Below are 14,055 nucleotides of genomic sequence, written 5' to 3'. Positions count from 1 at the left end.
GAGATGTATATATTGAAATCTTCTGAAGTAACTGTAGTTTCCTGGTCAGAGTATAGTACTGCTGTCAGCAAAGGTGTCTGTGGAATGAAGGATATAGCAGTACTCCCATTACCAGAGAGCAATATTTGAAGTAATTTAATCTTTGTTGAATCCAAAAGAATCACTCTGGTAGATTAAGTATAGGATATTTAATTTGTACAGGAGACCTTTGTGCCACAGTAAAGCCAGAAACACACTTACTCGATGCTACGCCATGCGTCGCATGCAATCCAAACTCCGATTTTCCATAAGATTGCATTACCCCCGTGCACATCTACCTGGTGCTATGCCACGCTAACCTACCCGACGCTCTGCGATCCCCACTGTCCAGATTTTCATCGGGTCGCATCGACTACAGTCGAAGACAAAAGAACCAGACTCTCATATTTTTATTCAAACTACATGTATTATTGTCGTTATATTAATTACAACATACTTATTTTAATAGAAACCAAATTAACTGTGATTAAAAATTAATTAGTTTTTATTTAAAAAATTAATTTTAATGGTTTGGTAAAAAATGAAAACACCGGAATACGATTTTTTGATATAATGAATTTAACTAACAATTTATTGTACTCGCTTCGGTGGTACATATACTAAAATTGGAACAATTTATTACACCGTTTTGCTTATAAAATTTAATTAACAATTTATTTAATAATTTTGCTCGTAAAATTACACCATTTTCTAATGTCGGGTAGCATCAGAACAGGGTATCAAAAAAACAGAATATTTTTTGTAGTTTATTTCAAACTAAGTACTTGTAATTTTGTCATTATATTAATTACACGTTATTTTAATGTAAACCAAATTAAACGAGATCAAAAATGCATACGTTTTTATAAACATTGTTTAATTAGATGGTTAGGAGTAACTTTATTTAAAACAATTAAGTTTAACAAACAATTTATTACATGGCTGTACAAGGTTTTGCTCAAAATAGTGCATTAAGAACAAAAGATGCGTTGCGATTGTGATAGTGATTATTGTGATAAACGCTGTGGACTGTACGCGACGTGTACTTGCGTCGGATAGATGTGCACACCCCACCAAAACGTGGTAAGGCGTCGGGCAGCGTCGCATGGCGTAGCATCGGGTAAGCGTGTTCCTGGCTTAAGAAAGGCTCCTAAACAATATTCTTTGCACTCGAGGGAGTAGGATTCAACAATGTGAAAAAATTCCAGGACTGTGGAATGGTGCGAGTAAAAGCCAAACTGATATTCTGGGAGAAGATTAGGAGAGTTTAATTTTTTAAGAAGCCAAGTAAACGTAGGTCAACAATTTTATTTCCCAGAAACAATATCACAAGAAGATAAATGCATATTTCTACATTAACAAAGGACTTAAGTAACACAATAAATAGAGCATCTTAATAATACTTCAAAAAATTCAAAAATACAAACCAAAATAGAGTGATTTAAAGTCGTACATCATACCCTTAATTAAGTAGAAAATGTGTATACAGTATCTACATATTTACAGTTGGAGGGTTCATTTTTAATGGATAGAATGCAGAAATTTTTTTCGCCACTTCATTGTTAAAAAAATATTTTATTGAATTTGAAAATATTTTCAATAGAGGACATGGGTCGACGACGGTGCTGTGGTGTTCGATGCGATAGCTTCTTCGAGGTTCGAGTGGAGTTTAGAATAGCTTGTAGAGCTGTGCCTTCCTTTGCCACGTGTCGATCTCACTTTCCTGCCTTCCAGGGCCAACGCAAGCAACTATGAACAGAGTTAAATTTTAAATTTTCATTCTTTAAAGGAGGAAAATATTAACAATCTAGTTAGCTCACCTTGTTTTTATTGTGAAAGAAAACATATGCTATTATGCAAGCACTTGTCATCACAATAAAGTAGGTGAAGAAGTTGGAATCCTCTGTTTCAGCAAAATGCCCATTAATACCAGTTGGTAAATCTATATCTTAATTTGAAATATTAATCAAAATATTGACATGTTTAAAAATTGAATTATTAAGCTTTGATTTACCACTATTTTTAGTTTGAATACTGGCACGGGAGTCACCCTTAATAAAGTTGGCTAAATTGAACAAAAAACCTTATATAAGATACATTTTAAATGTAAAGATTTATTAAAAAATTTGCATCCAACTATGCTTCAAAGATTGCATCAACTTCTACACAAATTTTAACATGCGTTCATTAAGAAATATAATCCACCATTTTAAATGTGATAGTAGAGTTTAAACAAAGAAACTGAAATCATACCAAAAAAAAAACTCTAATTCGAAAATTTGGAAGGAAAGTTACAAAAATGGAAGAAACCAAATACTGAGTTAATAGTCAATAATGAATAAAATAGTATAGGATACATGAGCAAACGACAGGTTTAAGATAAGGCTTTTGGTGAAAAAAGGAAGATGTCCCTTCATTCTGAAATCATCGCATTGATTTTCAATGCAGCTAAAATATTTTTTTTGTTTTAACTAAAAGAAAAAGAAGAATTTTTGTTTACATTTTAAAAGCTACGATCATTTCATTTTCAATTTTTGCTTTAATAAAGCTTTATTTTATTTATTTTCTTGTATTGCTTTTGACCCTATACTAATTCCTTTTGCCACGAGCTAAAGAACTACTCGCCACACCTTTGAGAATCCTAAATTCCTCAAACTCATCAACTTATTTAATCGAGAGTCATAAATAGCATATGATTGTGATCCAAGAGCCTCTGAGTTACGGGCCCAGCTTGCATCCACAACTGGATCAAACAGAAATGTCTGGTTTTCAGCGTTTAATTTTGAGACTTTGAGACAATTTCATCAAACATGGCAGACATTTTATGGTCTGGGAAATGTTAAACATGTAGATTAGGGGGATATCGGCGGCCTTTTGGCACTCATCACTGTAAAGGTATATGTAAAGTAAAGGTCTTGGGTTCAAATACAGGGCCGATGAATTACCTTATAAAAGGAATTTTTTTAACACCGGCATCCCAAGGGTTTAACTAAGAGGTGAACCCTCAGGGAAAAAACCTGTAAGCTGATCGTCGGCATTTCTCCTAGTCTACCCAATCTCAACAGTTGGTCTTATGATTTTTTTATCATCAACATAGCTGAGAAAACTAAATGACATGTTTCTTCCACGCATTATAACAATCCATAGTATTCGGAAAATAAAACCAACTATCGTTCCAAAGAGAACTAAAACTTTGCCACAATCACCCGATAAGAACTTGTGAATTTGTGGTGTAAAGGTATCAAGTCGTAAAATATGACCTTAGCATTTTATGGAAGTAAATTCAATGAAAATGTCAGATACTTGTAAACAATATGAATCATGTTGTTCCACTCTTTGTCAACTTCTATGTAATTTTGTAATTCAGTCGCCCCAGAAATTCTCAGGTTTTTGAGCAATAAACTCCTGGGTTTGTTTTCTGCAGTCTTCAATTAATTAATTAATTTCAGCACCTGGAATTGGTTAAAATCTGAAGGCAGACACGGTAGGATGGCATATCTCAGGCCGAGCTCCAACAATACAGGTAGAAATCTAATTCCCTTGCGATTCATTTTTGATCAATTGGTCTTTATATAATAATCTTTATAATTGTTGCAAGTGCACACTAAGTGTTAAGAATTAGTTGGATGGAAAAAACTCATAATAAAATAGCCCTTAACAATCCTATGATTTCCACAACATCCCTTTATTGGTATGTAATCCGGTCCCTGTATTTTCCCAGGATTTCCCTCTTCTGGAATAAAGGAACCACTTTTTAATCCCAGTTATCAATTTTTTTTTAAATGGATCATTTATATGGCATTTTAAGAAGGAATCAAAGATGGAGAGGCGGTCCAATAAATTCTTTTCAGACAACGCAAGGAATGCATATATTGTTTTAACAAACTTATACATTGGTTCTCAGATACTTTGAAATGCTTGTACAAGATATTAACTGTCTCTACCATGCCTCATGCTGTTGAGAGTTGGTTATTAGAGACAAAAGCTTGAACTTGAAGGACAAAAAGAGCACTTTGCATCTTCCAATTCAAAATTTCTGCTTCTGAACAGAGCAAACCACTTATGGACGGTGCTTTCTCTTAAAGTGATAAACATCACAAGTTTGCCTGCTCACCCCTATCTACATTATTTTATCCTATTTATGCCTATTTATCTCGCTTTCTTTTTCTTACAATCTTTTTAGTAAAAATATTTAACTCAGTCTGTTCGGTGCATTCAAACAGAATGATGTCTAAGAGCGATTTTCAGCAAATTTATTTCTATGAATAGATAGCATTCTAGACAGTGACTCGATAAGAGTGAAAAACCAGGTCACTTCCAAAAAGCCAAGCTTACATTTACAAAAATTACGGTCACTGCCTGGTGGCCATCTGCAGGACTCATTCATTATAGCTCCTGCGATTTTCAGCAAATTTATTTCTATGAATAGACAGCATTCTAGACAGTGATTCGATAAGAGTGAAAAACCAGGTCACTTCCAAAAGCCAAGCTTACATTTACAAAAATTACAGTCACTGTCTGGTGGCCATCTGCAGGACTCATTCATTATAGCTCGTCAATCCAGGTGAAACCATCATTGCTTAAAAGTACGTTAATGAAATTAATGAGATGGACCGAAAACTGCGACATTTATGACCAGAATCAATAGAAGGGGATTCCTTCACGACAACACACGCCACAACACATGAGTTGGGTTACGAGGCTTTACCACATCCAACATACTCACCTTATCTTTCTACTACAGATTATCACTTTTTTAAACATCTCAACAACTTTTTGTGCAAGAAATGGTTCAGAATGTCTTTGAAAATGCATTTCGAGAGTTCATCAATTCCAGAGACCCTAGTTTCTACTCTTCTGTGATTAATGCAATGGTCGTACATTGACAAAAATGTATAGATAGTAATGGAAGTTATTTCGATTAAATATATTTTGTTGAAGAAAAATAGTCACTTGTTTTCACTGAACATCAAAAACCTACATTATTTTGCAAAAACCAATAGTACAGAAATATTTTTCAATAGAAAAGCCCAATAAAAAGGAGATGGGGCTCTTTGATAATTGAGTGAATTTTAATTTTAGAAAAAAAAAAGCAATTTTTGGCCTAGAGAAATGAGGGATATGTGTTTCCAGCAGCTACACTATATCAACCCCTATTATTTTTTTATTAATATTAAAAATAAACATGATTAAATTCAAAATCAATCTTACCCTCATTTTCTTCAGGTGTGTCAATCGGTTGCATATTGAGATCATCTACACCATCAGCATTTTTGACATGCTCTTCCATTTCTTCGTTTCCTTCCATTTCTCCGTTAATAGGCGGTTTCTTTTCTTCTGGCTCGACAAAAAAAGTCGGATCTTTTTCATCTTGCAGAGGTGAAATGTTATCGGAATTTTTCGGCTGCGTGTCGACCTGGTTTGATGGCAAATTTGACAAGCTTACCGTTGTTGAGGATTTGGGTACATTTTGATTCGAATTCATTTCCTGCTTGGGTTGAACCTCTTTGACAAGGCTTTCAACTTTCCCCTTAGATGCATCTACGACTGATGGAAATTGGATATTATTTGACAGTCCCTCTTCTGGTGGAACTCTTCCAGATTCTGTCAAAGCAGGCTTAGAGGTAGTTTTGTGGGTCGATTCTACACGTGTCTGTGAAGCAGCCTCTTTCACCTCACTAGCTATAAACAAATCCAAATTAAACTGTAAAATAAAATATATAAAATAATCTCAAAAGTGATTTTTTTATTATTATTAGTGTGTGGTGATTAGTGACCGTGGGCACTCTCAACACGACACGCAAGAATGGCACAATTACACAGAAGACAAACACTTTGAGCCCTCAAGATGATCTCAATAAAGATCGAAACGTTGGCACGATAAAGAAAATATTTTTCTGAAACCTACATCACACCCGACCGCATCTCACGATTTCTGAATAATTATTATTAGTGTTTACATTCTGTGCTTTAGTATTGATCTGCCCATTTTCAATCATTTTCTCTCCAATTGGTTATGGCATTTTGATTTAAAGTATCCGATGAACACTTTTTGATCAGTAAGTTATATAATATAATATTTATATGATTTAATGTTCTAGCTTTATTATATCTGATTGTCAAAACCCCCAAGAACAGACAGAAAATTTATAAAGTAGTGTGCTAGCACTGTGGTAAAATAATAAATTTAAAAAAGTCATAATCAGATGACCAAACTACAAGTTTATATAATCGTATATAACACTGACTGCACAGCACTCACACATGTGAGTATGCTGGGAATAACTTCCCATAGCAGGCAGACGTCCTTCGCATAACAAAATAAAAATAAATTCTGAACTTAAAAACTGATCACTTGATTTTTTTTAATAATATTTATTTTTATGCACTTTATAATTTGTTGTAATGGTACAAAATCCTACGCAAATCACTAATAACATGGCCAGTACTGCACCCAGAGGACGCGTGTTATGAGAAGTAAGCCAATTCTGGTACTCAGTTTATTATCCAGTTCAGGTGAGAAGTCACGGAGTGATCGACTTTCAAGCCTATGTAAAGCTTCTTCCTTGGGATGGGAAGAAGAAGAAGAGAGGGCATGAGACGTAGGATGGGATGAAACATTATTTTGAATGAAATTTGAAAAATTAAAATTCTAATTTTATCATGGCAACAATCCTTTATGGTTGCCGAGTCGTTGAGGAGTACAATTCTTGTCTTTGCCAAACTATTGGTTCTAGGTTCAAATCCCATCATTGTACTTGGAATTTTACATAAATAAAATATTTAGCATTAGATTCCTTCTAGGTTTTGTGAGGTGATAGACCTGCTGTAGTTAGGTCATTTTCAATCATTTCAGATTTTAGCTTCACACCATTGGCATTTTTCCTGTTGAATGCGCTGTGTACATATATTTCAAGTTTTCAAATATGTACGTTCATTAATAAATAGTGTTTAGTGACCGTTAGCCAATGATTATATGGAGATTGTGAGATGCGGTCTGGTGTGACGTAGGACAAAGAAAAACATTTTCTTTGTCATGCCAACGTTTTGATCTTTATTGAGATCATCTTCAGGGCCTGGGATTTATACACATTGTTTAAATTTTACGAATACGTGTAGGATGCAAAAAAAATGAATTTATACAATGCTAGAAAATTTTACATAAAAAAATGAATTTATACAATGCTAGAGAATTTTAGATTTAAAAAAGAATGAACTTATACAATGCTAGAAATTTTAGATTTAAAAAAAATGAATTTATACCATGTTAGAAAATTTTACATAAAAAAATGAATTTATACAATGCTAGAGAATTTTAGATTTAAAAAACAATGAAGTTATACAATGCTAGAAAATTTTAGATTAAANTTTTATATAAAATTTTCTAGCATTGTATAAATTCATTTTTTTATCTAAAATTTTCTAGCATTGTATAAATTCATTTTTTTTAATATAAAATTTTCTAGCATTGTATAAATTCATTTTTTTAATCTAAAATTTGCTAGCATTGTGTAAGTTCATTTTTTTAATCTAAAATTTTCTAGCATTGTATAAATTCATAATTTTTTCCCACATCCTACATGTATTTGTAAAATTCAAACAATGTTTATAAAACCCAGGCCCTGAAGATCTCAATAAAGATCAAAACGGCACGATAAAGAAAATGTTTTTCTAAAACCTACATGACACCAGACCACACCTCACGAACTCCAAATAATTAAAAAATAAGGCTTTCTTGTAAGTCATGCATTAATTTCTCTATTTTTGATTAAAACGATCAGAAACGACAAAACTAAGATATTCATATTGGGTGAAAAAGTATAGTAAAATTGTCCATAATGCCTAAAAACAATAAACTAGAAGAGTGCACTAGGAGGACTTCACCCTCTCTTGCTAAACGGAATTGTAATTCCATTCTCAAAGGAGAGAAATATCTAGGAGTCAGCTATATCCAAATACTTTCATGGAATCAGCCACTAATTAAAATTATAGATGGTCCCTACAGTTATACAGGACATACAGGGCAGTTCGGATTCTCAGTACTGCTCAGAGACTAGCATGCTTGAGCATTATTGGAGCAATGAGAATGACCACTCTGCCCTGGAAGTCCTTCTAAGTCTACTACCATTCGCATCTTCATCCAAGGAGAGAGCCACAATTCACAGGCCGATGCAGATACAGGCTCCAACGGCTCACATAAGGAGCAAATAAATTTTCAGGAGAAGCTTCTAGCAGCAAGGTGGAGTTAATGCCATAACCTTAAAATTCAATTTGGATCAACAACAAAAAATCAAAATACCTGAGAGAGCAGACTGGGAAAAAAGGATGTCGGTTAATGCCGACTGTATCTGGTACACTGATGTCTCTAAGACCGTGTGGGTCAGGAGCTGGTATGTATAGAAATAAACCAGGGACTAGAATTCATACAAGGCTTGGGCAACATGCCACTGTCTTTCAAGCAGAGACTGTGATATTAAACACTGTGCCAAGGAGACAAACAAAAAAATAGCCATCAGATAGTAAGACAGCATTAAAGGCAACTACCTCGTCAGTAGTAAAGTCCAGTCATTTTGGGATTGCATTATTGCCCTTCAGAGAAAACAGGAGGAAAACTACAAAATCTACCAGAGAGCACAGAGCGGAGGGGTAGACCAAGAGTCCAATAAACTGGCCAAGGAAAGTTCAATGACTACAAAAAACACGATTCATCAGACAATGGATTGAAAATAAGTCCTCAGATCGATGGGATTGTATTCCAGAGCAAAGAAGAAAAAGTTCATCCAAGGAGCATAGCTATCCCACTAAACTAGGATGTGTTATGACTAGAATGTTAGTTGGACTGGTGGCTAGACACTGCAGACTCCTGAGACAAATGTAAAGACTCGACCCAAAGCTGCAGAAAAAAGCGAATATATTTCCAGGAAGACTAAGAAACTGTGGAACATGTCCTCTTTGATGCGAAGGCCTAATCAAGCTTTGATTCCTACTCCTGGGAGGAAAAGGATAAGCACGGGAGCTTTTGGATCTGGTAAAAAGCCTTGAGCTTAATGAAGAGTCTACAGATTAATGGAGATTGCACAATAGATCAATACTAGTCACAGTGCATGACGCAATCAGTTGACGAGTTGCAAACTTAATTTTAACAAATCAATTCTACAAATTCATAAAATTACTGCTAAAATATACTTACTAAGCTTAATCGGTGTTTCTGTGGACAAAGTTCTATTCAGCAATCTTCGACAGTTTATAGCTATCTCACAACGTGGGTTCACAACGGAATTTACGAAGCAGAGCGCTTCGCACTGGTTCTTATCCGACATTATACTATGAAAAGCTTCAGACAGCTTGGCGAGTCTTGTGTCCTTGTACTTAATTTCCACGTGTTGAAGTGCAGACCAGTCAGTCGAGCACAGGTCATCGGTCTTGTTCAACTTTTCGACGTCCCCCTCCAATTTGTCGTTAACTTCACACAGGCGATAAATGGCATCGTACATACCAAAGCATAAGGCCTCATGCCTAATGCTAAAGTAATCTGTGCTGAATACTGAAAAAGTGTTATTGCAATCCTGGTATTTATTAGTCAACTCCACGAAATCCGTTTTTTTGCTAAGGTCGCATCCTGGCCTTTCTTTCAATACAAGAGACGACATAGATTCCAATACGGGGGCAGCATTAGAAAAATAAACAATGAAGAAACAAATGCCCAAAACTTCGATAAAAATCGACTTCATCATCATTTTATTTTTATCCTCTGAGAAAATGACTCTCCCATCAGCATATCCCCATTTAATCAATCGTTTAACTCAGGCCGATACTCACCGAGCATTCATATCGAAATTTTTATTTTAAAAAAATAATAAAAAAATGATAATATTCACGAGTGGAGCTCTTCAAACAAAAAATAATAACCTTCTGAGGTAATCTTTTAAATTGCACAAAGTAGTCAGACCCTTCACTTATAGTTGCCCTGCACTCTGCTTTAACAAAAGTTAACTAATAATTTTCTGGAACTTCTGGAAAATTTATGCCTCAGCATTAAACAGTATTGAGCAAGTGTCTTTTTATTACGAAATTACAAAATAAATAACATATTTTGCCAATTGAGTTTAAATATTTCGCCTATTCCTCCAAGTTTTTACCCAGTAAAAGTTGCAAAAAAAAAATATTCAACAATACTTTTTCATTTATAAAAAGTGAACTTTAATCAGGAAAAATGTAAAATTACAGTTAAATTGAATAGAAGACAATAAAATTTGTACTGTAATAACATTGACAATTTATATAGTACAAAAAGTTTCTGTCCTTGACTCTTGTCGTTGACTTATTTACTTATTTATTTACAGATTATTAATCCTTTAACATACAATTTATATAAACCAACATAAAACGTAAGTCAAGAACAAAAAAATATATATATAAACTTTTTGAAAAACAACGTAACTGTGCAAAGTACAAAACAAACTACAAGCTTATAAGCAAAATATAAAACAAAAATATACTTCTCAGAAAGATTAACAGGTAAAATGAAATGTTTCTTTTTTTAGGAACATAATGGTAATAACAGTTTTATTTTAAAAGCTAACCTAGATAAACTAAAAATATCAATATTTAACATATTAAGGTTTACGGCAGACGGTTGATAACCATTGCCGAAATGTGCTTTTTGATTATGTACAATTTTTTTACTCTCTTTTGTTTATCTAATAAAGTACTTTTTCATTCATTCATTCATTCATTCATTCATTCATTCATATTAAGGTATCTTAGAGATCAAGGAATAGATGGAAAATAAGTATAATTCCTTTTATAAAATTTAACATGAAATATATTAGATGGACAAGTCTATGTTGAACACTTTCATTTGTTTTAATATATTTTAAATAAAAAGGGGAACAAAATTCAAGATGCGGTCTAACTAAGGATATATATAAATGTACAGGGGATGGTATGTTAGAAAAAGACTGTGAAATTCTGATCATAAATCCCAGCATTTTCATGGCTCTACCTCTGATCTGAATAATGCATTTTTTGAAAACTTCATTTGGAATTGAAGATAAAACCAAGGTCATGCACATTTTCAACTCTTATTATTCGGCAACCCTGAATTTCATAAGGAAAATTAACAGTGTTGGGCAACTTGCTGAATGTGATACTAGAACATTTCTTATAATTTAAAAATAGAAGATTTTTCTCGTACAATGAGTTGATGAGTGCGAGACATCTGTGAAGATTCAGCATCAAGAGAATTGTTAACAGCACGAAACAACTTTAGATCATATGCCAATAGCAAAACTCTAACATCGTCTGAAAATACTTCAAGAACGTCATTTTTTTTTTTTTTTTTTTTAATTATTGGACAGATGATTCATTGTCATCCGTTATTCACTAAACATAATAATTTTGTATAGATTTTATCTTTATTAATTACTATTACGTACATAAACAAAATCTATTCACACAAAGAAAATAATTTATTCATTTATTGCATTTCTTTTGGCCTTTAATGGCGTACAGAGGAAGCTGGATTCTTACAACAACATAGATATAATATTAGTAATTTGCAATATTTGATCTTACAAAAATTTAATTGAAATAAACACTTCTATACTGTGAAGATAGTAGTTGTATTAATAATTGCAATAATAATAATGGCTGTATTAATAATGATAATGATAATGATGACCAAAATGCTAGTAATGATGAGAGAAGTAGAAATAAAAAATTGGAAAGTAATAGTGTTAATGACTAGATTGACAGAAAACTCTCATGCATCATAAGCACTGATGATAGGTGACTCTTGGAGGACTTGTAGAAGAACTGTAATTTTCATTCGTTTAAGGATAGCGATGCAAGGTTGACACTTTCGTGCCAAAACCATATATGTGATTGTTTATAGAGAAATATTGCTTTAACAATACTTTTCCATTTGTAAAAAGTAAACTTTAATTAGGAATTGAAGGGTGCGATATTCCTTGGCTCCATGTAGAGTACATAGGAATGCCACCCTATATGAGAATTGTGCATAAGCACAGAAGCAAGAATCTGGGTCTGTTGTTCCATGAATGTATTTATTAGCGTGAATGTGTAATGTGAGAGGGCCAATGGCATAATATTGGGTATACCTCCTAATCCTCAATTAGTTTGTAATACAGTTATATATGTGGGTGATGGAATAATAAACAAAATAGAAGGCCCAAAACAAAACCATTGAGAAAAAAAGCATGGAACATTCAACAAATAAATTGCAAAAAGAGGGAAAATTCGAACAGTTGTAGGTTGAGACAGTTGGTGTCCGAGTGGATCGAAGTCACGATAGCTCAAGTGGAAGAGCAGCTCATTTAGCCGAAGGTCGTGGGTTTGAATCCCACTCGTGACACTGAATTTTTTATATCCTTACATAAAAGGTCAATTTTGTGCTGTAACAATACCACTTTTTCTATGTATTTTATGCTGAGTGAGTTAAGAGAAATTGCTTTGGGTTGTCATACACTTATGCCTGATTAGGTTGTTTGTCTCCTGGATGGTCCTGACTGAAATCAGATGACAGTAATACAAATTTTTATAAAAAGATAGTTCCTATTAATAGTTAGAGTAGGAACTATAGTTATATAACTTGAGGTTTATATAGTTACTAATTGTGAGTAGGAACTTTCATTTTATAAAGATTGAACAATTTACTCAACCATTTATCATTTTTATATATATAATATGAATTGGCTATTTGTTATAGAATTCATGTTAATGTTGCTGTATAACATCTGACTGCTGCGTATGTAATACTGAAAGATTAAAAGTAAATCTAATCACATTAATTCAAGACTTGTACTTCCAGAAGATGGTTCAAAACAATGCTGTATGGGTTTATTCATTTTCTTTCACTCCACTATCACTCAAGTATAATTATTTGTATAATATTTTAGGAAAAACTTTTTTGTTTTTATTTTCTTCATTTTTGATCATCCTGTGCCTTGATCATCAATTTTGATTTGTCAGGCGAGTTTTGGCATTTCACCAAGTTCAATAGTGCATTATTTGTCCTGACATGTTTGCGCTCTTGTATACATTTGTAAAAGCTAGCTTTGAATTATTGTTGTATTTGGGTTTTTCTTTTTATAATTTATTTTTATGCTATGTAGTCTTAAGTAAAACATTTTTTTTTCACTTTTTGTAAAGGTAGGTTCTATTCTCAGATTTATTTTTATTATTTCTAACTAATTTTTCTAGCCGAAGGTCGTGGGTTTGAATCCTGCTCATGACATTAACTTTTTTATCTCAACCAAGACCTTACATAAAAAGAGCAATTAATTGAAAGAAGTAACTTGGTCAATTGACCACTAAAACATAAATGGATTAATAAATTGACACAGGAAGCACTTATGTATGCTACCCAATATGAAAAATGCGATTAGGCAGCTTGCACCTGGTCCTTCGTTCCGATTTTTGGAGAAAGAGGGTTGATTTATTGTACATATTACTGATAGTTTGTGTCCCTAGTATGTGTTGTGTGAATGTATTTATTGGCATGAATGTGTAGTGTGAGAGGGCCGATGGTAGAATATTTACTATCCCCTCAACCCTCAATTATACAGCCAGGTGGCACTTAAGGTAAATGCTTGTAAAGTCCAGTCATTTAGGAGTGCGACCTGCATTAGAGCTCCTCAGCTACCTAACACCTTTGCAGGACCTATTTTCATTTGAGATTTATCAGTCAGATATATTTTGGGAGAAAGGAGAACTTATCACCACTATGGTGAAACAACTCACTGATGGCGCCTCCATTCAATGTGTCCTACTTAATATAAATCGGCTCACCAGGCGATGTATTGTTAGTGCCATAAATGTGTTAAAAATTATCTAATTATGAATATCTTTAATAAAACTCAATTTATTTTGTCAAAAAAATATTACTAATTTGCTATGTCCTAGGCTAGATTGTTAGTCTCTCAACCAAAGTGAAATGAATATTTTAAATTTTGTGTGAATATTTGAAAAAAAAAATACATAAAAGGACCCAGGAGGAAGTAGATATTAAAAAAT

The 14,055-nt window shown here is 33.3% G+C and overlaps 1 protein-coding gene across 2 annotated transcripts; it reads right to left on the bottom strand.

Annotated features, from left to right (window-relative positions):
- Positions 1-1,306: 1,306 nt before the first annotated feature.
- LOC106668649 (trans-Golgi network integral membrane protein 1-like) lies at positions 1,307-9,951 on the bottom strand. Of its 2 annotated transcripts, none has more exons than XM_014397592.2 (5): positions 9,209-9,951; positions 5,230-5,700; positions 2,033-2,083; positions 1,839-1,960; positions 1,307-1,767 (listed from the first exon to the last, which is right to left on the bottom strand). In XM_014397592.2, the coding sequence occupies exons 1-5, from the start codon at positions 9,753-9,755 to the stop codon at positions 1,615-1,617; spliced, it is 1,344 nt and encodes a 447-aa protein (XP_014253078.1). In that variant the 5' UTR covers positions 9,756-9,951; the 3' UTR covers positions 1,307-1,614. The 2 variants fall into 2 exon arrangements, with proteins under 2 accessions (XP_014253078.1, XP_014253077.1); XM_014397591.2 differs by having other exon boundaries at positions 1,839-1,966; positions 9,209-9,950.
- Positions 9,952-14,055: the final 4,104 nt, after the last annotated feature.

Source organism: Cimex lectularius, unplaced genomic scaffold, assembly GCF_000648675.2.
Source record: "Cimex lectularius strain Harlan isolate CLEC.00 unplaced genomic scaffold, Clec_2.1 scaffold111, whole genome shotgun sequence".
Lineage (NCBI taxonomy): Eukaryota > Metazoa > Arthropoda > Insecta > Hemiptera > Cimicidae > Cimex > Cimex lectularius.
This window is presented reverse-complemented; position numbering and strand designations above follow the sequence as displayed.

Coding starts and splice junctions, on each gene's coding strand:
- LOC106668649 (XM_014397591.2), bottom strand. CDS start 9,755: ATGATGATGAAGTCGATTTTTATCGAAGTTTTGGGCATTTGTTTCTTC. Junction 1,967..2,032: donor TATTCAAACTAAAAATAGTG/GTAAATCAAAGC, acceptor TTTCAAATTAAG/ATATAGATTTACCAACTGGT. Junction 1,768..1,838: donor TCTTTCACAATAAAAACAAG/GTGAGCTAACTA, acceptor CTCTGTTCATAG/TTGCTTGCGTTGGCCCTGGA.